General features: G+C 43.7%; 1 protein-coding gene across 2 annotated transcripts in view; it reads left to right on the top strand.

Annotated features, from left to right (window-relative positions):
• The window catches only part of RARA (retinoic acid receptor alpha), a 202,196-nt gene that overhangs the window by 83,741 nt on the left and 94,045 nt on the right, over positions 1–24,410 (top strand). For both annotated transcript variants that reach the window (XM_056547854.1, XM_056547853.1), the window contains one exon: positions 7,904–8,364. In XM_056547854.1, coding sequence (XP_056403829.1) covers positions 8,187–8,364 — 178 coding nt within the window. In that variant the 5' untranslated portion in view covers positions 7,904–8,186. The remainder of the gene's footprint in view (positions 1–7,903; positions 8,365–24,410) is intronic.

Here is a 24,410-nt window from a genome sequence, read left to right as displayed (position 1 = left end):
AGCTGACAGGGACGGGGAACAGAGCCGCGCTCTGCATTCTTGTGACACTGCTAGTGGGCACAGGGACCCCGCTAGCGGTGTGTGTAGTGCTCGTGGGAGGCATTCTTGTGACACCGCTAGTGGGCACAGGGACCCTGCTAGCGGTGATGGTAGCGATGGGAGGCATTCTTGTGACACCGCTAGTGCAGTTTTTCCCAACCAGGGTGCCTCCAGCTGTTGCAGAACTACAACTCCCAGCATGCCCGGACAGCCTTCGGCTGTCCGGGCATGCTGGGAGTTGTAGTTTTGCAACAGCTGGAGGCACCCTGGTTGGGAAACACTGCGCTAGTGGGCACATGGATCCCGCTAGCAGCGATGGGAGGCATTCTTGTGACATGGGGGGCATTCTTGTGGCCGCAGCCTATCAGTACATGTGGAGAGGGCTGATGAGCTGGGAGGGGGAGGATGGGAGGAGATAAACACAAGGGAAGGAGCTGTGGGTGTCACTTTATTATAATTTCCTGGGGGGGGGAGAGAGCAGCAGCTAACAGGAAGCTGGCGCAGGGAGTCATGGGAAATGTAGTCTTTATGACTTTATGGCTGCTTACTGCTACAGGTGGCAATTACAAGAGAATGGCTGGGCCAAATTTGACAAATGAGGTATCGTTGGAAAGGTCTTTGAAAGAGCTATCAGATGAGGTAAGCTTTTTTTTTAAGTACCAGCGCTCTGGAGTACTCCTTTAAGCACCACAGCGCACAAACTGGCATCACTTCCCGAGCCCATACTCGTATAAGCTGGCAGCCATCATGTCTTGTGGCCTGCCAGCCTGCTCTCCCATGCACCTCGAAGTGCACAAACAATGTGGGGCAAGGTACAACACAGGATACACACATCATACACAGCATATATACATGTCAATACCACTTAAAAACTTTTTTTTTTTCCCATTTGGTCTTTTTACCCAAGGGAGTGAATAAAAGTTTTTCCCCATCTTACAAATAAAACATATGTTATTTGCTGTTGGTAGAAGGGACGCTAAGTGGTACGTTTCATATTTGGCATGTGACTAACAAGGTTATCTAGATGGTATTAAAACAACTTCCTTGTCTGGAGAGTTAGCTGACTTCATGCCGTCTTATAGAACATTTGCACAATGTGTTGTGAACGACTTAAATGTGCTGAAAATCTGTCTGGCTTTTGTCTATTCGGTCTGGTATTTCCAGAGCCTTATCGATCATCATATGATTCTTTTGCCCATCTCATCTCTGTTGTCTCTTAAGGCTCATTCATGCGGAGACGTTATTGGTCCAATGTGAACCATAACCGCAGAACAATAAGCATTTGTGATGGAAATCGGCTAGGAGAGGTTTTTTTAATCACCGGGTTGATGGATTGTGGATACGTAATAATTAAGATTATCAGCGGGACCATAACTGGAAATCTTAGGAATCCTTAATATGATGTATGTAAGCAGAAGGAGAGCCTTTTTCCTTACTAAGCTCTCCAGAGCCTTTCTCTATCTATTCCCAAACTATTTATTTAGGGCCAATTGGGCATTTTCCCTGTAACTGGTTCATGTGTGAATGTCTATTGTCCTTGCTCTATTATTCCTGTCCATGTGACTGGGTTGAACATTGTTTGGCTGGTAGGTATCATGTGTGATCCTCAAGGTTTTTTTGGTTTTTTTTTCACGGGAAGACATAAAAGTTGACCATAACACCAACTCTGAGCCCCCATACATGCTGCACTGTCCGATTGTTTCAAAGACATCATGGCCAGCCAACAAATAAACATGTGTCTTAAATTGTGGGTTGTGTCTTGTATTGCAACTTGGTGATGTTGAAGTGAATAGGGCTTAGCTAAACTACATGCAACCTGTATATGTCGGCATACTGCCAGTATGGTATGGTGTTATATATCATTACGTATATGTGTCGGTTCCATTGATTTTAAAGGCCCGGTCGTCTAGTAGTGACCATGTTCGGTCTGTTTCCAGTTGTTTGAGGGACTCCAGTGCACAGACAGCCTTTTTTTGAGTCCCACAATAGAACAGTATATCCTCAGAAATGCACTTAACCATTAGTAGACTATGTTCGGTCCCTTAAATCAATGCTCCTTGCACAGGTATTTTGCGGTATACATTGGCATACCGTTCTGCAAGTATGCTGATTTATACCGCAAACATAGGCTACTTTATGGTTGTACATGTAGCCTAGACATTTCTTCTGTTTCTCTCATGCCCTGCTTTGTGTATTTTGGGATCCCCTGCTTTTTTCTCCTCTGCCATAAACAGGTAAAAATTTTCTTTTTCCCCCATATTTTTTTATACTCAGGACCCTTTGTCTATCTATATCCACAGTATTTATTTAGGGCCAATCAGTTATATAATGTCCTCAAGTCAGACGTGGGTTAAATAGGCCCACTAGAGTGCTAGGAAACTTGTGTGGCCCCTGGCTCTGACACAATAATATGCACCTATTGCAATAGGGCCCCTGGGGTCCAGCAGAAGATAGCCAGGCATATGCTGATGTTTAAGCCAGGCATATGCTCCTAGGGTCTGTTTTATTGGTGATAACTAACCCCCTGAAGGGAATCTGTCACCTGTATTTTCTGCTAAGAGCTGCAGACATCATTGGATAGTTGTTATGGTGCATTCACACACACAGGATCCACTGCCGGTTTGAAGAAATTGCGGATCCACAACTGGGAATTTTACAAGGCAAGTGTTATGTACTTTTGACTGCTTTGTAAAATCTGCAACGGATCTGGTGGGTGTGAATGCACCCTTAGGGTATAAAAGTAAATTGTACCTTGATGCTGGTCGCCAAACGTATAAAATCTCGTTTTGTAAAGGAGGTGGAGCCAAGCTGCTCAAGTGTCAAAGGCTGGCATGCCCCCTCGCTTGCCCTCACCTCTCAGCCCCTCCTTGATTGACTTACATCAAAGAAGGAGGGACTTTGAGATGAGGGTCAGCTCCACCTCCTTGACATTTGACTGAGAAATATAATGGTGATTTTATAAGTTTGGCAACCCCCATCAGCCCCAGGAAAGGTACAGTCTGGTTTTATACCCTAACAGCTATCCCACATGTCTGCAGCTCTTAGCAGCGAATACATCTAACAGATTCCCTTTAAGGTGGCCACATACCTTCACTAGTTGTTAGTCTAGCGTTATTGCTGAGTTCAGCTGAACATTCCTGTGTTCTCAGTGGAGGTAGAAATAGGTAAGCCGCTGCTATTCTCCTCTAGCAGCAGCCTATCTACCCAAGAAAAAAAGATCAGGCAGATTAAATCCAACATGTTATCCTTATGTGATCTGTCTTAGGGTGCGTTCACATGTGTGTATTTTCTGCTGCAGATCTGCTTCTGCAGATTTTGCTGCCTATTGAAGTCAATGGGCAGCAAAATCTGCAGAAGCAGATCTGCAGCAGAAAATACACACATGTGAACGCACCCTAAGGGAGAATCAGTAGGCCCATATACAGCTCTTTATACAGTTGGCTTGACCTAGTGAGATTATCAGGTTGGGACAACTTTTCTGTAATTCTTCTTTGCTCTGTGTATGTGCCCTTCTTCTTTGCTCTGTATATGTGCCCTTCTTCTTCTTTGCTCTGTGTATGTGCCCTTCTTCTTCTTTGCTCTGTGTATGTGCCATTCTTCTTCTTTGCTCTGTGTATGTGCCCTTCTTCTTTGCTCTGTGTATGTGCCCTTCTTCTTTGCTCTGTGTATCTTCCCTTCTTCTTCTTCGCTCTGTGTATGTTCCCTTCTTCTTCTTCTTTGCTCTGTGTAGGTGCCCTTCTTCTTCTTTGCTCTGTGTATGTTCCCTTCTTCTTCTTCTTCTTTGCTCTGTGTATGCGCCCTTCTTCTTTGCTCTGTATATGTGCCCTTCTTCTTCTTTGCTCTGTGTATGTGCCCTTCTTCTTTGCTCTTTGTATGTGCCCTTCTTCTTCTTTGCTCTGTGTTATGTGCCCTTCTTCTTCTTTGCTCTGTGAATGTGCCCTTCTTCTTCTTTGCTCTGTGTATGTGCCCTTCTTCTTTGCTCTGTGTATGTGCCCTTCTTCTTCTTTGCTCTGTGTATGTTCACTTCTTCTTCTTCTTTGCTCTTTGTATGTGCCCTTCTTCTTCTATGCTCTGTGTATGTTCCCTTCTTCTTCTTCTTTGCTCTGTGTATGTGCCCTTCTTCTTCTATGCTCTGTGTATGTTCCCTTCTTCTTCTTTGCTCTGTGTATGTTCCCTTCTTCTTCTATGCTCTGTGTATGTGCCCTTCTTCTTTGCTCTGTGTATGTTCCCTTCTTCTTCTTTGCTCTGTGTATGTGCCCTTCTTCTTCTTTGCTCTGTGTATGTTCCCTTCTTCTTCTTCTTCTTCGCTCTGTGTATGTTCCCTTCTTCTTCTATGCTCTGTGTATGTGCCCTTCTTCTTTGCTCTGTGTATGTTCCCTTCTTCTTCTTTGCTCTGTGTATGTGCCCTTCTTCTTCTTTGCTCTGTGTAGGTGCCCTTCTTCTTCTTTGCTCTGTGTATGTGCCCTTCTTCTTTTTTGCTCTGTGTATGTTCCCTTCTTCTTCTTCTTTGCTCTTTGTATATGCCCTTCTTCTTCTATGCTCTGTGTATGTTCCCTTCTTCTTCTCTGCTCTGTGTATGTGCCCTTCTTCTTCTATGCTCTGTGTATGTTCCCTTCTTCTTCTTTGCTCTGTGTATGTGCCCTTCTTCTTCTATGCTCTGTGTAGGTGCCCTTCTTCTTCTTTGCTCTGTGTATGTTCCCTTCTTCTTCTTTGCTCTGTGTATGTGCCCTTCTTCTTCTTTGCTCTGTGTATGTGCCCTTCTTCTTCTTTGCTCTGTGTATGTGCCCTTCTTCTTCTATGCTCTGTGTTTGTCTTCTTCTTCTTTGCTCTGTGTATGTGCCCTTCTTCTTTGCTCTGTGTATGTTCCCTTCTTCTTCTATGCTCTGTATATGTTCCCTTCTTCTTCTTTGCTCTGTGTATGTGCCCTTCTTCTTCTTTGCTCTGTATATGTTCCCATCTTCTTCTTTGCTCTGTGTATGTGCCCTTCTTCTTTGCTCTGTGTATGTTCCCTTCTTCTTCTTTGCTCTGTGTATGTGCCCTTCTTCTTCTTTGCTCTGTATATGTTCCCATCTTCTTCTTTGCTCTCTGTATGCGCCCTTCTTCTTCTATGCTCTGTATAGGTGCCCTTCTTCTTCTTTTCTCTGTATATGTTCCCTTCTTCTTCTATGCTCTGTGTATGCGCCCTTCTTCTTCTTTGCTCTGTGTATGTTCCCTTCTTCTTCTTTGCTCTGTGTATGTTCCCTTCTTCTTTGCTCTGTGTATGTGCCCTTCTTCTTTGCTCTGTGTATGTTCCCTTCTTCTTTGCTCTGTGTATGTGCCCTTCTTCTTTGCTCTGTGTATGTTCCCTTCTTCTTCTTTGCTCTGTGTAGGTGCCCTTCTTCTTCTATGCTCTGTGTAGGTGCCCTTCTTCTTCTTTGCTCTGTGTATGTTCCCTTCTTCTTCTTTGCTCTGTGTATGTTCCCTTCTTCTTTGCTCTGTGTATGTGCCCTTCTTCTTTGCTCTGTGTATGTTCCCTTCTTCTTCTTTGCTCTGTGTAGGTGCCCTTCTTCTTCTATGCTCTGTGTAGGTGCCCTTCTTCTTCTTTGCTCTGTGTATGTGCCTTTCTTCTTCTTTGCTCTGTGTATGTGCCCTTCTTCTTTGTTCTGTGTTCCTTGCTGTGTGTTATTGTGCAGCACACTCTTATATTGTGTATTTTCCGTCCTTGCCCCTGACTTGTATGTGCATCTCTAGTCATGTACCACAAGTCCTGCCCTTTACAACCCTTTAGGCTGCTTTCACATGGTGTAACATGGATGCATGTTTAGCAATCACAAGTTCCAGCCCGAACGTGTGTCTAGAGAATTGGACCGACTCCATCATAGACCATAATGTAACACTGAAACTGACCTTATTGTATATCAGTATTTTTTTTTAAAGTATGCCTCCAACTGTTTCAAAACTTTAACTCCCAGCATGTGTGGCGGGCATGCTGGGAGTTGTAGTTTTGCAACAGCTGCAGATATACTGTTTGAAAAACACTGCTGTTTATCCTCTGTCTCCTCTCCGTATGTGTATCTTCTTTGCTCTATGTTTCTAGCTATACTACTGCTGTGCATGTCTCATACTGTGTATCCTCCATCTCTCCTCAATATGTGTGTCTAGCTAGGTGCCACATGACATGTCATACTGTGTATGCTCAGTCTCTTCTCTGTATGTGTCTCTATGTGTCACAGTGCATGTCTCTTTCTGTGTATGCTCAGTCTCTTCTCTGTATGTGTCTCTGAGCATACACAGAAAGAGACATGCACTGTGGCACATAGAGACACATACAGAGAAGAGACTGAGCATACACAGAAAGAGACATGCACTGTGACACATAGTCTCTTCTCTGTATGTGTCTCTGTGTCGCAGTGCCTGTCTCTTTCTGTGTATGCTCAGTCTCTTCTCTGTATGTGTCTCTATGTGTCGCAGTGCCTGTCTCTTTCTGTGTATGCTCAGTCTCTTCTCTGTATGTGTCTCTATGTGTCGCAGTGCCTGTCTCTTTCTGTGTATGCTTAGTCTCTTCTCTGTATGTGTCTCTATGTGTCACAGTGCATGTCTCTTTCTGTGTATGCTGTCTCTTCTCTGTGTATGCTCAGTCTCTTCTCTGTATGTGTCTCTATGTGTCACAGTGCCTGTCTCTTTCTGTGTATGCTGTCTCTTCTCTGTGTATGCTGTCTCTTCTCTGTATGTGTCTCTATGTGTCACAGTGCCTGTCTCTTCTCTGTGTATGCCCAGTCTCTTCTCTGTGTCACAGTACATGTCTCTTTCTGTTTACGCCCAGTCTCTTCTCCGCATGTGTCTCTTTCTATGTATGCTGTCTCCTTCCTGCGTCCACTCTACTATGTTGGTATTTGTGTCCCCTCTTTGGGGTTCAGTCTTTGTGCTTTGTGTCTCTACCTGTCTGCTCTACAGTCTTTGTACTCTATCCTGTTGTCCTTTTCTTATTTTGTTCTCTCTGTCCTTCCCTTCTTGTTCTCAGCATCTTTGTGCGACGGTCTGTCCTGCTCTTTTTTCCTGAATGTCTCTTTTGACAATCTCTTGATTTGTCTTGGTTTTGCAGTGTCTCCCCCCCCCCCCCCCCCCCTCAGCCTTTCTCTTGTTCTGACTCCTGTACAGATCCTCGATAGCCCCATTTTTCTTGGGTGGCTCATTAGCTTGGTGTAATTGAACTGTAAGGACGGGTCTTTTCTCACGCCGCGTTGAGATTTACGACCCTAGAATCCCAGAATAAAAAAAAAAAATCCTCCCAAATCCCCCTTCCTGGCCGGCATGTAATCAGCGTGATGGATCCACTGCGTCCCACACTGCAGGCATCTGTCCCCAAGTGTACATACAGGGAAAGCGAAGGGAAATCGGTGAGGAGGCTGATGGGAAAGACATGGAGTGCGGGATCGGGATGAAAGCAATAGGTGGGGATAAGAGAAGATATTATTCATCAGAGATGGGGAATATGTAGACACAACACTGGAGGCAGCAGAAAAAGAGGAATGTGAAATAAAGTGATGAACCAGAGATCCATGAACACATTACAGGAGCAGGTCCATGACATTCCCAAGTCTTAAGGTTTGGTGTATAGGTTTTATATTGACATGTAATAGTATACATTAGTAGCACGGTAAAAAAAAAAAAAAAAAAAAAAAGAAAAAGGTGGGTGAAAGTCATTGGTTGGTGTAGGCGATTGAAATGGCGGTGGGAAATCAATAAAGTCCTAGGCTAAATGACCGAGGAGCACAAAAATACACAGTACAATGTTTTGTTATCTACTGTTACAAACCATCCATGTCTATTCTTTCAGTCAACGTGCCTCTCTTAGTTGCAACATTTTCCTGATTTTGTCTTACAGTGATTTCTACAGTGTCGAGAACCTATCACTATCTTCGAGAAGTCTGGTCGCACTATCTCTGGCCCATGGGACGCTGGACGTCTGGGAAACTCTTTTTCACCTTCGCCTGGATTTTTGGCCAGTAATCCTATCAGTGTGTTAATCTCTAGTTGGATCTCGACTTCGAGCCTTGGATCTACCTCACTTTTCCTCTTGCTTTTGGGGGGTGTATCCCCTCTTTTGGGACAGCCATAGATGGAAACTCGAAGGGTTTGAGCCCGTCTGGTAGGCTGGGCACTTGGCAATGACTAGTAACGATTCTCCCTGCCCGCCGTCTGGGGCGGGTCACATGAATGGATACCCTGTTCCCCACTATGCCTTCTTCTTTCCTCACATGCTTGGTGGTGTGTCCCCTCCTGTAGCTTTGCCTGGAGTCCAGCACCAGCTTCCTCTCAGTGGATATAGCACACCCTCTCCAGCGAGTGAGTATTGCTGCCTTCCATGTTATTCAATTGCAATCCTATGTGCATGTTCTATTCTGTTCTATAATTTTTTGACATGTTAAAGGGGTATTCCGCAGCTCAGCATTTAGAACAAACTGTTCCGAACGCTGGAGCCGGCACTGGGAGCGCGTGACGTCATAGCCCAGCCCCTCGTGACATCATGCCCCCTCAATGCAAGTCATAGACTTGCATTGAGGGGGCAGGGCGCGATGTCATGAGGGGCTGGGGCTATGACGTCACAAGCTCCCGGCTCCAGCATTCGGAATAGTTGGTTCCAAACACTGAGCAGCAGAGTACCCCTTTAAGCTTGTTTAGTTATCTGCCTCTCTTTACAGATGTATTGTTTTTGCCCTTTTTTATTTTTAGCCTAGGAGTTTATTTTTTTAAAGAATGAAAGTAACTCTCTAATGCACTTACCACTGAAATTTGCCCCCGATGAACCTAGAGGCTTTGGGCCAAGCAGATGGATAGTGTTTATTTTTATACCCATGTCCAAACTGCTATTGGTACTTTGGAGGACGTCTTTCCTGTATCATGTGGTACATGATGCAAGCAATTTAACCCTGCCCCAGCAGGGTCATATCCTTGAAAATGTTCTGCTTATACATTGATTGCTTAGGCCTGAGATGCTTTTTAGTAGCTTTTGTGGATGCGTTTTGCTCTCAAGAAAATTGTGTAAATATTACTTTAATCCATGGTGGACAGTTGGCCATCCATTGCCCCAATGGGATGTTTGGGCTTGCCAAAGACTATTATGTGATTCTGCAAATTGTCCATGCAGCTTAATCCCTCCACTGCTTGTCTTCATCCAGTACACTTTGTTTTTCTAATATGGTACCAGGTGTATTTAGGGGGAAAAAATAGAACCTATGTATTCCTGTGCACATTCGCATTTAAATACTAGCATTTGCTTTTATTTATACAGTAAATATGTATATGTATTTCTGTTGCCTTTACAAGCTACATTACACCTTTCTTTGTGTACGTATTCCAATTTTCACTATGTGCTTATGCATTGAGATATACAACCTCATAAACCGGTGAAGTCGAAGAAAAAAAAAAAAAAAGAGAGAGAGAGACGAGTGTTAATGTTACTCTATATTGGTTTCATTAGATTTCCTTCCCTAGATTACTAAATAATTTACAGGTAACAGTACAGTTAAAGGCAGCGGGGTCTCATGAATGTGTGCGCTGTATTAGCATGTAGGGTAGGAAGAGGACGCACGTTCCTGGCTTTTCTGCCCTTAGTTTCGCATTAATTTATATCTGTACGTCATAAAGATGTGCAAAAAAAAAAAAAAAAGCGTAAACAGTGTAAAATAATAATACTTTAGAAACAAAACAAGCTAGTAACAAAAAACATGGCCCAAAATGTTTTCTTCTTCCTTATTTTTATTAATCTTTTCAATTTTCGATTTTTCGATTCTTTCGATTTCGATTTGATCAATCTATTCATTACCTATCATATAGTTTTAATAAAAGTAGTAACAGCTAAAAGCTATTCAGTGTATATATTAAGTAATAAAGTGTTATTATTTGTATTGTATTTAGAATACTAATTATTTTTTATTGTTTAATTTTAAAATTTAGATATTGTTTTACCTTTACATTTTTTTTTTTTTTGTCGCATTGAGATTTTTTTTATTTCAATCTATTTGCTAATTTCTATGACATTTTATGCTATTTATGCTATCCCAGTATCCCGGCTGTTGGGATGGAGACATTGTGTGGCTAGGCGGATCTCAGGGTGTCCTCACATGGACACAGATGGCTCTGTTGTTATTAGAGATAGATCTGAATGACTCCCCATTTGATTGATTTACCTGTTCCACTGGGGGGGGGCCTGATCCCAGGACATTTACCCGTGTGGTGGGTGTGTGGAACAGATAGCTGGAAGGAGTTTTTCCTCCTCCTCCGCAGGCTGTCATATCACCAAGTGCAAATCTTGTGACTTTGATTAAAATTCAAGTCTCGAAAAGGCCATTACTCCAAATGTGTTGCAGTATATTTTAACAATGTGGCCTCATAAATGTACCTTAAATTTTAAGTCTTCCAGGCTCCCTCCTCTCCTCGGTGCATGCTTAAAGATTTGCAGTGTTATGGGATTATATGTGCTGAGCAACTTTGTTGTAAGATTGATAGTTATATTTTTCAGCCTTCCGAGGTCTTTGTGTCCTTAAGGCCCTTACGGAGCATTTGTGAGCCAAAATGCTGCATCATGGATATAGGAATAACCACGTTACTGCAAACCTATGAATAAAATTAGTTTATTTTGTAGTATTTTTTTTTTTTTTTTTTTACCCTTATATGGCAGATTGGGTTGCCCTTCCCTATTGACCAGATTACTGAATTTTTGTGATATGTCAAAGGCTAAAGTGATCATATATAGTGAAAAAAAACAAGCAAAAGGTAACTTAAAGCAATAATAGAAAATATACAGCTGCACGTATAGAGAGAGCCTCTTATGAAAACATTTCAAAAATTGACTAGTAAAAATAGTTGAAAATATTCTTAAAAGTTACTAGAAGGTGAGTATAAAAAAATGTTCTATAAAAAATCTATCTACACAGATATAAAAAAATTGCAAAATATTGTAACGTATTATTTGTTAAAAAAAAATAAACATGTACTAAATGTTAAAGTGGTTACCAAATAAATTGGTATCCTGATACGTAGCACTACCCATTGTAATACTAGGGCCTAATCCAATAAGGACGACACTTAGCTGTATTCTTCCTTTGTTTGCATGGCTTTCTTCCAGGTCATAGTCATTTAGTTTTCTCTCACACATCAGAAAAGTGCTTTACATCTTACGGATTAGCGTTTTTCTGCCGTAGATGTCTTGGCGCCAAATAACTAAAGGTACCAAATATATCATCACAATAGCACTCGACCTTATCTAAATTAATACATTGATTTTACATAAATTCTGTAAAAATATGACATTAATGAAAACACAGAGGCTGTCAGAGAACATATGAGGCCTACAGACCAAGGGCCACGTCTGGTGACCCCAAGCTGGCTCCAAATGTGATGGATCTGTGCAGCGCAGGCGATTTTTGGGTCACAAAGTGTCGAGGTATTATAAGACTGTTCTGCACATCTGCAATATTTGATGTATTTTTCCATGTTTTTATATACATAGTAAAGCATAATAATGACATAAAAGACTTGACGCTGGCATGCATTTGGCTTGGCACACAGTGGGTTACAGGGGAGCTCTTATTTTCCCATCCTGAGGCGGCAGGTCAATGATGGATGATAAATTCTCCGTCTTGTCCCTGATTACATTTACCACTGACAGCTTGTGTATCAACGGCAGAATAATCGCTCCTGGGGAGAGAGGCCGCTCTGGGTGTGGGGGGACGCAGTAAGCCCCCTCATTGTACAGCTATTACACTATTACTTCATATCTCCTCCAATAATTCCTCCCGGAATCACGTGTACACTGTCACCATTGTGCGGGTCCATATTCCTTTGGTTCAGGTGTATAAAGGTGTCCTTGATCTAGGATCGGATGACAGTGCATGAATATTTCAGGATACACTGAGCGTTCTCTGTGATCAGGCATCAGAACAGATACGTCTTATCTTTTCCTAATACACTGACATCAGGACATGGACCATATCCATTTCCTAGTGAACCCCCAGTGGGCTGTATGTTTCCCATATTGTGATACCTTCCTCTTTCACCTTATAGGGTGTTCCTATAAACATTTTTTCCAGGATCATCATCAATAAACCTGTATAAAGTCCTGGACATCTGAAAATAAACCCTTTAAAGAGGATATCCAACAAAGGATTATTATCCTCATGATAGGTAATAAATATCTGATCGCCAGGGACCTCACTGATCACTAGAACAGGGGTCCTCCGCCCACCATTTTTCCTCACTGTCTGATCACAGTAAAGGGGGGATTGCACGAAGCTGTTGTCACACATGCGCCTCGCTTCCTCATTTGTTGTGACAGAAACGGGCAAGTACAGTGCTCGGCTATTTGGCACCATAGATCATATGGATAGAGTATAATGTCCTTTGTTGGGTGTTTTGTCCCACATAAAATGACAAGTTTTTAGTTTTTATTATCGATAAATCCAAAAAGAAAAAAAAAATCATTTTCTTATCTTGCCAAGGGCGATTCAGAGCCCTGCCGGATGCAACAAGCTGGATCTTTTGCAGCTCATGTCTAATACGATAGTTTCCCTCTTGGGTGGTTTTACTGGATCAAAAAAAAAAAAACACATGCTGCATGCAATATTTTTTGATCCAATACCTTTAGTCTATGAGGAAACTATGCCAAATCGGCAGACACGTGTGAATGTGACCTAACTCACACTAAAATACTAAAATAAAGTGTTTAAGGAGAACTCTTATTTCTAAAAACGTATCCGCTACCAGTGTTCAGACCCCTATAGGAGCAGCTAAATAGCTGTACCATGCATAGAAGCACCCAGGAATCACACTTGGGGAGATTTATCAAAACCTGTGCAGAGGAAGAGTGGTGCAGTTGCCCATAGCAACCAATCAGATTGCTTCTTTCATTTTCCACAGGCCTCTTTAGAGGCCTGTGGAAAATGAAAGAAGCAATCTGATTGGTTGCTATGGGCAACTGCACCACTCTTCCTCTGCACAGGTTTTGATAAATCTCCCCCACTGTTGCTGAGTCCCATAAATGATTCTGTGGTCCTGCCCTCCATCTAGAGCATTGCTTCTCAAGCATGGCCCTCGAGTACCCCCAGTGTTTTCAGGATTTCCTTAATTTTTCACTGGTAATATAATTATGGTTATTGGATCAAGCATCACAACAATTATTCAACAATTTATTCACATATAAAAGACTAAGGAGACCCCGAAAACATTACCTGTTGGGGTTTTTTGAGGACCTCTAGTGGAAAACACTGATCTAGGGCATCTATATGTCAACTTTTACTGAGACTACATAGGTTATTTTTGAATTTTTTTTCATAAGAAATAGACCCTTGTGACAAGCGATTGGCTCCAAGTATGGTTTTCTTTTGTAAAACAAAAATAGTGAAAAAGAAACACAGCCGCACATCCACAATTTGTATTTTGATCTACTTGCTTCTCAGCATAAATTCAAACACTAACAGGTTGTTATTATACATTTTGATCAAATAGTACAAGCCCACTCGCCACATCAAGGCCACCTATTTAGAGTGGGTCCCTAACCCCACTTTGGCCTAGCGCCTGGTGGCGGCTACCACCGCAACGCCATGCCCACAGGGGGAGCGACCCAGTGGCCAGTCACCCCCACTGCTGCCCAATCAAGCCCCTGGCTCCGGGCCTCACCACCCCACAGACAAAGCATCACAGTAACTGTTACGCCGAGCGTTCCGGGTCCCTGCTCCTCCCCGGAGCGCTTGCGGCGTCTCTCTCTCTCTGCAGCGCCCCGGTCAGACCCGCTGACCGGGAGCGCTGCACTGACATTGCCGGCGGGGATGCGATTCGCATAGCGGGACGCGGCCGCTCGCGAATCGCATCCCAAGTCACTTACACGTCCCGGTCCCCGGCTGTCATGTTCTGGCGCGTGCGGCTCCGCTCTCTAGGGCGCGCGCACGCCAGCTCTCTAAGATTTAAAGGGCCAGTGCACCAATGATTGGTGCCTGGCCCAATCAGCCTAATTAGCTTCCACCTGCTCCCTGTCCATAATACCTAACTTCCCCTGCACTCCCTTGCCGGATCTTGTTGCCTTGTGCCAGTGAAAGCGTTTAGTGTTGTCCAAAGCCTGTGTTTCCAGATCTTCTGCTATCCACATTGACTACGAACCTTGCCGCCTGCCCCGACCTTCTGCTACGTCTGACCTTGCCTCTGCCTAGTCCTTCTGTCCCACGCCTTCTCAGCAGTCAGCGAGGTTGAGCCGTTGCCGGTGGATACGACCTGGTTGCTACCGCCGCAGCAAGACCATCCCGCTTTGCGGCGGGCTCTGGTGAAAACCAGTAGCAACTTAGAACCGGTCCACCGACACGGTCCACGCCAATCCCTCGCTGACACAGAGGATCCACCTCCAGCCAGCCGAATCGTGACAGTAACAATGACCGCCACACTGCAACCACACCAATGTGACCACCTACCATGTGCTCCCTGCCAGAGGGCTGGGAGAATGCTATGGTTTTCTTTTGCTTTACCTTGAGAGCCCTGTTGTATAAGAGGCCGATGTGAGAGCCTTAGCTCACCGGAGGATTCTCTGGTACTCGCTTCCACCTTGAGCACATTCATGAGTACATCCACCACTTTCCATCTCCTAACGCAGGATTAAACACAAAAGCGTTACCACTTTTCGCTTCCTTCTCATATGAGAAAAGAGGGCACACTTTTCAATTTGTGTTCTATAACAGGGCCCCTCTCTCCGGCTTGTAAGGTACAGACGTTGCGGTCAGGTCCCTCTTGCATACAGATGCATGAAGAGCGCTTACCTAGTTGACCTTCAGAACGCCACTTCAGAAGACAGCTCACTGGAGACATTTTCATATTTAGGTGTGAAGTTGGTCAAGTGATAATTGAAAAACCATGTTTCCTTGTGGCTTTTTTTGTGCTGTTTCCATAACAAGTTGCTGGAGGGGTTAGGAAGTAACCCGTTCCTGCAGAGCTATGAAGTAAACAGACTTCTCTATGTATATCCTTGCATGCTTGACATGGGTGATCTCTCCTTTATGTTGGGCAGGTGAGGAGTTATTTGTAGCCTTCAAAACAGATGTAAATACATTTACTGCTCTCTCAGGATTACAGGATAGCAATAGTGGCAGAGCAGTTTGCAGCAATTTAAAGGGGTTATCCATATTTTTGATTCCTCTGATATAAGCTCATCACACATTGTTCTGCTATTTATCCCCCTCAGTGATCAGCTGTAATCCGAGTGGGAACTCTAAAGCAAGGATTCAATTCTCCTTCAGCGCCACCACAGAACACATTAAGGGGGTTATCCAGGAAAAAACTTTTTTTTTAATATATATATCAACTGGCTCCAGAAAGTTACAGATTTGTAAATTACTTCTATTAAAAAATCTTAATCCTTTCAGTACTTATGAGATTCTGAAGTTTAGGTTGTTCTTTTCTGTCTAAGTAATCTCAGATGACACCTGTCTCGGGAACCGCCCAGTTTAGAAGAGGTTTGCTATGGGAATTTGCTTCTAAACTGGGCGTTTCCCGAGACACGTGTCATCAGAGAGCACTTAGACAGAAAAGAACAACCTTAACTTCAGAAGCTCATAAGTACTGAAAGGATTAAGATTTTTTTAATAGAAGTAATTTACAAATCTGTTTAACTTTCTGGAACCAGTTGATATATAAAAAAGAGTTTTTTCCTGGAATACCCCTTTAAGGATTACATGGGGTCCATTGAAAACCAAGAGCTTAGGGTCCTCCAGAAAAAGACAATGTTTATGTTTTCTTAGTTTACCTTTATCCATCTAAACATAAAGGTACCTACCTTGTTTGGCTGGAGTTATCCCTCCTGTCTTCCCCATACACATGCATGGACTGGCTGAGCGTACAAGTGGTTCTCAGTGTGAAAAGAGGAATCCAGCAATCGTTCTTGTGACCCTCCCTGCCTGACACTTAAAGGGGTACTCTGCCCATAGACATCTTATCCCCTATCCGAAGGATAGGGGAAAATATGTCTGATCGTGGAGGTCCCGCCACTGGGGACACCCGCGATCTCCCTGCTGCAGCCGGTGTTCGTTTAGAGCGTCGGGTGCAGTGCTGGAGGCTCGTGATGTCATGGCCAAGCCCCACTCGTGACACCCCCTCAAATAGATGTGCATTGAGAAGGCATGGCCGTGACGTCATGCTGGATGACTGGCGATGTAGAGCGGAGGCTCGTGACGTGACGTCACAAGCCTCCGCTCTGCATCGCCAGTCATCCGTTACGGAGCGAAGTTCGCTCCATCCACCGGATGTCTGGGGTGCCGCATCCGAGCTCTCGGGGGTCCCCATCTGTAAATGAACGCTGTGTATTCAAATGTGAAGTAACTTATACTTCACTCCTGAATACACAAATGCATTCACAAGAATGCTTGAAACTAGAGGTACCCATCCCCCTTTTTTGTAGGCTATATCTACTTGTAAAGAGCTCACACTCTTTTCAGTCCATGCAACATCAATAATTAAAGCTGGCCATGCATATATAATAGGTATTGGGTGATTTTTTTGATTTTTTTTGTCAATACTTGTCTCCCGCTCCTTCCATACATCTACACACCTGTGTCGGATGAAGGTTTTTGTCTTCTAAATGTAGAGGCGCCACTGCCAGACATCTCTGACTGCAGTTTATCTGTCAGAAAACAAAAGAATCGGGCAAGAGAAATTTAACATGCCCTATTCTTTGGTTCCCCAACATCATCTGCCAAGGGGAGAGTCAGAAGGCCCTGATAAACATTAGATGGTTGACCAGTCTTATCAATGTATGTCTAATGTGTTTTAGGGCCTTCAGATGGGTGGGTGGGGGATGAAACATGATGGTACTTTCCATGTCCTAACCTGATTCTCACTAAGCCATTAGCCACAGGGAACGCACAGTTGGGACCATAATGCTTTGAAGCAGGTTCACACAGTTGTCTTGGTAGCTTTGTTGCCATACGTTCAATTTTAGCCATGGAAAATCAGTGCTAAAATATGTAAATCTAGGGCTAATTGACCTGTTGTTGTATGTTTAGATTGCAAGCTTCAGGAGCTGCTGTTCATAATAGGCCGATGCTGCATTATTAGGAATAGTCCATGTGTGTGACTACAGATGGTGAACGCTGGAGGATTAGGTCCAGTGGAAGTATTTCTGCTCCGGCTCCATTGCTTCTATCAGGTCCTATTAGGACACAACGTTTTCCTTCTCATATAAAGTGGATCTGGTGCAGGGATACACACAGGTCACGAGGTAGCGGCTCTTTTTGCATTTCCTTTAATTACTGATAGCAAATGGCAACTAAGCAATATGGATGTCCCATAAAAGAGCATTTAGCCATTTCCATAATTATTAAAGTCTTATTAAGCATCATTAAAGCTTTTCCTTTGCGCTGTAACTGCTACTTACAACCAGGACGGGAAATTGTTTATGGTAAAAACTGCCATGATTTGTAGCATTTTGTGCGAATCGCAATTACAAGAAGGAGGATTGTTACACCGGGTACAATGGGAAGCGATCAGCGGGGTCAGTGTGTGTGAGAAAATGTGAGCCCTGGAGAGAAGCATGAAAAGGAAGACTTTGTGAGCGCTGAAATGAGAGATTTTAGATCCGTTTTAGATTTTAGTTCCCGGTACTGATGAGATCTACAGGAGGCAGAATGACCGCAGCCTGAAATACGAGTCTTGGGGACAGAATTGAGTTTCGGCAGTAGATGGATGATAGTGGGAAGAAGTGTTTGTCCCACTATATCCGAAAAAGAAATAAAAGAAGATCAGATAATAAATTAAAGGGCTTATCCAGACTTCCAAAATTAATGGCCTATCCGAAGAGTGGTGCAGCTTTTTCAATATCTACTTCTGTTCCATCGTCGGTAGTGCAAGATACTGTACTGTACTGTTGTCCCATTCAAGGGAACAGAACAACTCTGAAGTTACTCGCACACCTCTATTAATAGTACAGAGATATAAAGGGTGAACAGAAGTAAACATTGCAGGGGCTGCTGGAAGATGGCCCCCACCAATCTAATGTTGATGGCCTAACCTTATTTGGTGAAGTTGGATAACCACTTTAACTACAGTAGGCCATCATAGGGAAGCCATCCTTACTTTTGTCCCCTGCAAACTACTTACACCGCTATATGTGACTTACCTACGTTGGTGATCTAAGTGAAAGCATAACTGAGAAAAGGAAATGATCAAGTTCTCTTTAATGATGGTTCTGGAGGTCCCTTGTAACATTCGTGTCCATACAAAGCAAATGTAGAATTACACACTGACCCATCCAATAAATAGCTAACATAGACTGGCCATTGGTTTGTGTCCACCAGATCAGGAGGCACTCTTATTTAGTGGTTAACCACATACAGCTATATTTACAATTATGTGCTTAAATATTCATGCATCTACTGCCATTTACATAGGACTAAAGCTGGCCGTACATTTCAGATGTATAGATACATTGCTGATGTATGAAGACTTGTTCGGCCAACAACTTTCTCTTCCGATCCCCCTTATCTCTCCTGAGCCAAGCCTGCATGTATTCTGAATTAAGAGGGCGGAGAAAACTGCTGCCGAAACAACTATAGTGGCGGGGTACCTCTCGGAGAATAAAAGGATTGGACATGTTGAAATCCAACCAGTTGTCAGGCTTCCATACAGGTTACATGGTCAGCTTATCCCCCCCTAAATGTTTGAATGTTCAAATGGCTTGAATCTAAGGGTTCCCACCCCAAATGTGTCCTCTTTGACGCATATATGTCAGCAACTTGTCAAATGGAATGCAGATGAGTATATGTGCATGGACAGGCTCTATAGACTTTAATGCTAAGCCAGTGACTACGTTCCAGTAATTTCCTGAATGCATACTTGTTTTGACTGGGACCCTAAACTGTTTTGAGCTTGGTCCGAGCCCCAGCTTTTGGAAAATGACTGTAGCATAGTCACTATCTATGCTATATAACCTACACACAGCCACACTCTGCCTCTAGCGCAGGCGCACTGACGCGGGGCATGTGGCGCACACGGGGGGGGATAAGCCAAGATGCGCATGAGCTGGGACCTGTGTGTCAATCACACAGTGGTCCCAGCGCTGATGTACAGGGGATAGTCGTGTCGGCGGCGGGGCATAGCGAACCTTGCGCCACGCCTATCCGACTGTGTGCAACTGCTATCAAAAAACTTTTTTGGGGTGATAAAAGCAGAGAGAACTAAAAACAAAAACTAAAAACACTACTATAAACACAATCTGCACACAGTACAAAGGCTGTGTGTAGGTTATATAGCCCCAAGTTCATGACAGTTGCGCTTTAAAGTCTACGGACCTATGCCTGCACATATACATTGGCATCCCATTTTGATAGGTTGCTGACGTTTATGGGCTATGTAAGGCACAACTTTGGTGATCCGAGCCATCTGGGAAAAGTAATTTTGATACCCAGTCATGTACTGTAACCTAACACTCCCAGGATGCAGTATGCCATGCAGTATACCAATAGTTTTGTTATACCAATGTGTTACATGCCCAACATAGAGGACACCTCTTTTGGCATCTGTCAGGTGAATGAAGCCCTTAGGGTGATTTTAGTCATAGCAGGTTTATTACATTACAAACCACAATTTATGGTTTATCCTGAAGCATCATTGTTATGCTGTGTTCCGGTGTTGCAAATTACCCGAAATAAGGAACTGCTTTATTTCCGTTCACATGAGTGACGTTGTAAAGCCATAAAATGAGAATTGTTATGTACTTGTTGTCTGGGTGGGTTAGTGTTCTTCAAAGAAAATTTGGGGCGGTTGTTTTAGGGCATGTTTCACCATGGTGCTGTCCTCATACTTGTCTGCTGTAAATACAATTAACGCCACTTTAGGCACTTCTACTGTGTGTCTTCGTCTGTTCTCAATGTATTTCATGTTTTAATCAGCTGTTTCTTAGATATACAGTGACCCCCCCCCCCCCCCGACCTACGATGGCCCCGACATACGATCGTTTCAACATTCGATGGCCTCTCAGAGGCCATCGCATGTTGAAGGCAGCATCAACATACAATGCTTTTGTATGTCGGGGCCATCGCATAAACGGCTATCCGACAGCGCAGACTGCTTCAGCTGCCACCGGATAGCCGTTTACGGTGCCCCGTGTGATCCGCTGACAATCACTTACCTGTCCTCGGGGCTTCAGCGGGTCCTCTTCGGGATCCCCTGCATCGTCGGCGCTCTCCATCGTCGTCATCACGTCGCTGCGCACGCCGTCCCGTCATCCAATAGGAGTGACGTGCGTAGCGACGTGAGGATGTCGTGGAAGCAGAGGCCTTGTCGGAGCATTGGGGACACCCCGGGGACATGGCAACAGCGATGGAAGTTGACATCCAGGGCAGCGGTGACGGTCCGAAGCGGCGGGGACACTTGAGTATAACCTCCAATACCAGTGGTCTTCAACCTGCGGACCTCTAGATGTTGCAAAACTACAACTCCAAGCATGCCCGGACCGCCGTTGGCAGTCCGGGCATGCTGGGTGTTATAGTTTTGCAACATCTGGAGGTGCCCAGGTTGTAGACCACTGTCCTATACTTTACATTGCACGGATCCCTCAACATACGATGGTTTCAACAAACGATGGTTCATTTGGAAAGCATTACCATCGTATGTTGAGGGACCACTGTGTCTGTTTTAGCTGAGTGACAACCAATATGGCCACTATGATGGATTCTGTATGGGTTTCCCAGACTGTACACTGTACACTCTTACACCTCTACAAGAACTAGGTCAAAACTTTTGTGATTCTTTTATTATGGACCATAATAGTTGTAAATAGATTGTTTCATTAAGAAAAAAAAATATTTTTGAATAAACTTTAAAGCTAAGTTTCCACTTGTTTTTTTTCTGGTAGTTTATGGATTTCTGCCACTGCAGTTTTTGAGCCAAAGCCAGAAGTGTATTCAAAAGGAATAGGACATATAAAGGAAGGACTTACACGTCTCCTCCCTTATGGATCCACTTCTGACTTTGGCTCAAAAATTTTCCAAAAACTGACAGAAAAAAAAAAAAACAAGTGGAAACTTAACCTAAAGAGTACCTCTCATGATCTTGTAAAATTTTTTAATCCTCCCAGTTCACTGCCCTCATCATGATTATTTTTATTATTTGCTAGTTTTCTACCTTGATATTGCTCTGTATTTTCTGCTCAGTCCCAGTCAGATTCACAGACTGGGAAGGGGCGTTCCCCAGCAGGTGTGACATCATCTGAAGCCATACAGGGGAGAATTTCCTCCCTTACTCTGCTACACACAGCCCATGAGATGAGCTATGATTGGCTAAGGCTGCACACCCACCCCTCAGCACTTCAGACTACATTTCCTGATTTTGGACTTCTGCAAGGTCAGCAGGAGTCCAAAGTTCATGCAAGAGATGGGGGAAATGTGCTCTGGACAAGTAGGGATATACCTAGTGGCTTTTTTTTTTTTTAAACACAAATAAAACATAAAAAACGTCATTTTTTTACCATAAGGATTGCAATAGCAAAAATAAGTTTTAATGAGAGTGCCCATTTAAGGGTATAGAAAGAGTCATCCAACCAAAACCTGTTTGCTAGAGCAGAGAGTGGCTACAAAGAGCGTCTGTCACGCTGGAGGACCTAGAACATCCATGCTTTACATGGATAGCCTGTTTGTGTCATGAGGTAGTGTGTAATCTGTAATGCTTCACTTCATCTGTGGCGGCGCTGTAGGGGATTTGAGCACTTGCTGATGGATTGCTCTGCTGATTACCACTGGTTGCTGAAGGTCCCAGAAGTAGATCACGGGAGGATTTTAACCACTTAAGGACCTAGGGCGTATCCATACGCCCGTGGGAATTTCGGTCCCCGCCCGGCACGCGGCGGGGACCGGGGTGACTGCTGATATCAATCAGCAGGCACCCCGCGCAAATGCCCAGGGGGGTCATCAGGCGACGACCAATAGCAGACCGGGGGCGGGGGGTTAACTATCGTTTTCCCTGTCCTGCCCACCCACAATAGGCGGGGCAGAACGGGGAACCGAAGGGGACCGGGCGCCGACGTCCACTTACCGATCCGGAGGCTGCGGCGACGGTGATCAGAAGAGGATGGCTCCCGGGATCCTACGGAAGCCGGAAAGTTGATCTGGAGGGCTACAGTCTGAGACTGTGGTCTCTAAACTGTAGCCCTCCAGATGTTGCAAAACTACAACTCCCAGCATGCCCAGACAGCTGTTTGGGCATGCTGGAATATGTAGTTTTGCAACAGCTGGAGGGCTGCAGTTTGAGACCACTATACAGTGATCTCTAAACTATATCCCTCCAGATCTTGCAAAACTACAACTCCTAGCATGCCCACATAGCTGTTTGTTGTCTGGGCATGCTGGGAGTTGTAGTTTTGCAACATCTGGAGGTCCACAGTTTGGAGATCACTGTGCACTGGTCTAAAAACTGTAGCTCTCCAGTTGCTGCAAAACTGCAAATCCCAGCATGCCCAGAAAGCAAACAGCTGTCTCGGCATGCTGGGAGTTGTAGTTGCGTACCTCCAGCTGTTGCATAACTACATCTCCCAGCATGCCCTTCGGTGATTAGTACATGCTGGGAGTTGTAGTTTTGCAACAGCTGGAGGCACACTGGTTGGAAAATACCGAGTTAGGTAACAGAACCTAACTGAAGGTTTTCCAACCAGTGTGCCTCCAGCTGTTGCAAAAGTACAACCCCCAGAATGCACGGCCTGTCAGTACATGCTGGGAGTTGTACAGGGTACATTCACACGGACAGGTTTACAGTAAATTTCCAGCTTCAAGTTTGGACTGCGGCAAATTTTTCGCCGCAGCGCAAACTCCTAGCGGGAAATTCACCGTAACACAAAATGCGACATGCCCCCAAAAAAACATTTCAGCAAAAGTTGCTTTCAAAAAGCCAAATGTGACTCCTTCTCTTCTGAGCATTGTAGTTCGCCAGCAGAGCATTTTACGTCCTAACATGGGGTATTTCCATACTCAGAAGAGATGGGGTTACAAATTTGGGGGGGCATTTTCTCCCATTACCCTTTGTAAAAATTGTAAATTTGGGGGAAAAACTGCACTTTAGTGTGAATTTTTTTTTTTCATTTACACATCCGATTTTAACGAAAAGTTGACAAACACCTCTGGGGTGTTAAGGCTAACTGGACCCCTTGTTACGTGCCTTGAGGGGTGTAGTTTCCAAAATGGTATGCCATGTGGGGTTTTCTGCTGTTCTGGCACCATAGGGGCTTCCTAAATGTGACATGCCCCCCAAAAACCATTTCAGAAAAATTCACTCTCCAAAATCCCATTGTCGCTCCTTCCCTTCTGTGCCCTCTACTGCGCCCGCCGAACACTTGACATACACATATGAGGTATTTCCTTACTCGAGAGAAATTGGGTTACAAATTTTTCTCCTATTCCAACTTGTAAAAATTCAAAAACTGGGTCTACAAGAACATGCGAGTGTAAAAAATGAAGATATTGAATTTTCTCCTTCACTTTGCTGCTATTCCTGTGAAACACCTAAAGGGTTAACACACTTACTGAATGTCATTTTGAATACCTTGAGGGGTGCAGTTTTTATAATGGGGTCATTTGTGGGGTATTTCTAATATGAAGGCCCTTCAAATCCACTTCAAAACTGAACTGGTCCCTGAAAAATTCCGATTTTGAAAATTTTGTGAAAAATTTGAAAATTGCTGCTGAACTTTGAAGCCCTCTGATGTCTTCCAAAAGTAGAAACATGTCAACTTTATGATGCAAACATAAAGTAGACATATTGTATATGTGAATCAATATATAATTTATTTGGAATGTCTATTTTCCTTATAAGCAGAGAGCTTCAAAGTTACAAAAATTCAAAATTTTAAATTTTTTCATCAAATTTTGGAATTTTTCCCCAAGAAATGATACAAGTATCGACAACATTTTTCCACTAACATAAAGTAGAATATGTCACGAAAAAACAATCTCGGAATCAGAATGAAAGGTAAAAGCATCCCAGAGTTATTAATGCTTAAAGTGACAGTGGTCAGATGTGCAAAAAATGGCCGGGTCCTTAAGGTATATTTGGGCTGGGTCCTTAAGGGGTTAACAGAAAGTGATTGCCTAAAGTGCACAAGCCCTTTTTTTTATAAATCATTTTTAATTAAATGTTTTCACAGTGCACAAGCCTTTTAACATGAAACAGATGTATGTAATCAGTTTTTATATATATATATATTGTCTCTTCTATTTCAAGGCCAACCCACAGTTTTCTTAAAAATGTTTTTTTTCTTCCGGAATAGATTCTTTTCTTTCATCTTCTTTTAGGCACTATTAGATCAAGAATTGAGGAAACCTCCCACAGGCCCGGTATGCTGGGGGCAGTAGGCCTTGCTGTCTTGTATCTTT

The sequence above is a fragment of the Hyla sarda genome, chromosome 12 (assembly GCF_029499605.1).
Source record: "Hyla sarda isolate aHylSar1 chromosome 12, aHylSar1.hap1, whole genome shotgun sequence".
In the NCBI taxonomy this organism is placed as follows: Eukaryota; Metazoa; Chordata; class Amphibia; order Anura; family Hylidae; genus Hyla; species Hyla sarda.
Note: the sequence above shows the minus strand (reverse complement) of the source record. Positions and strands in the feature narration are given on the sequence as shown.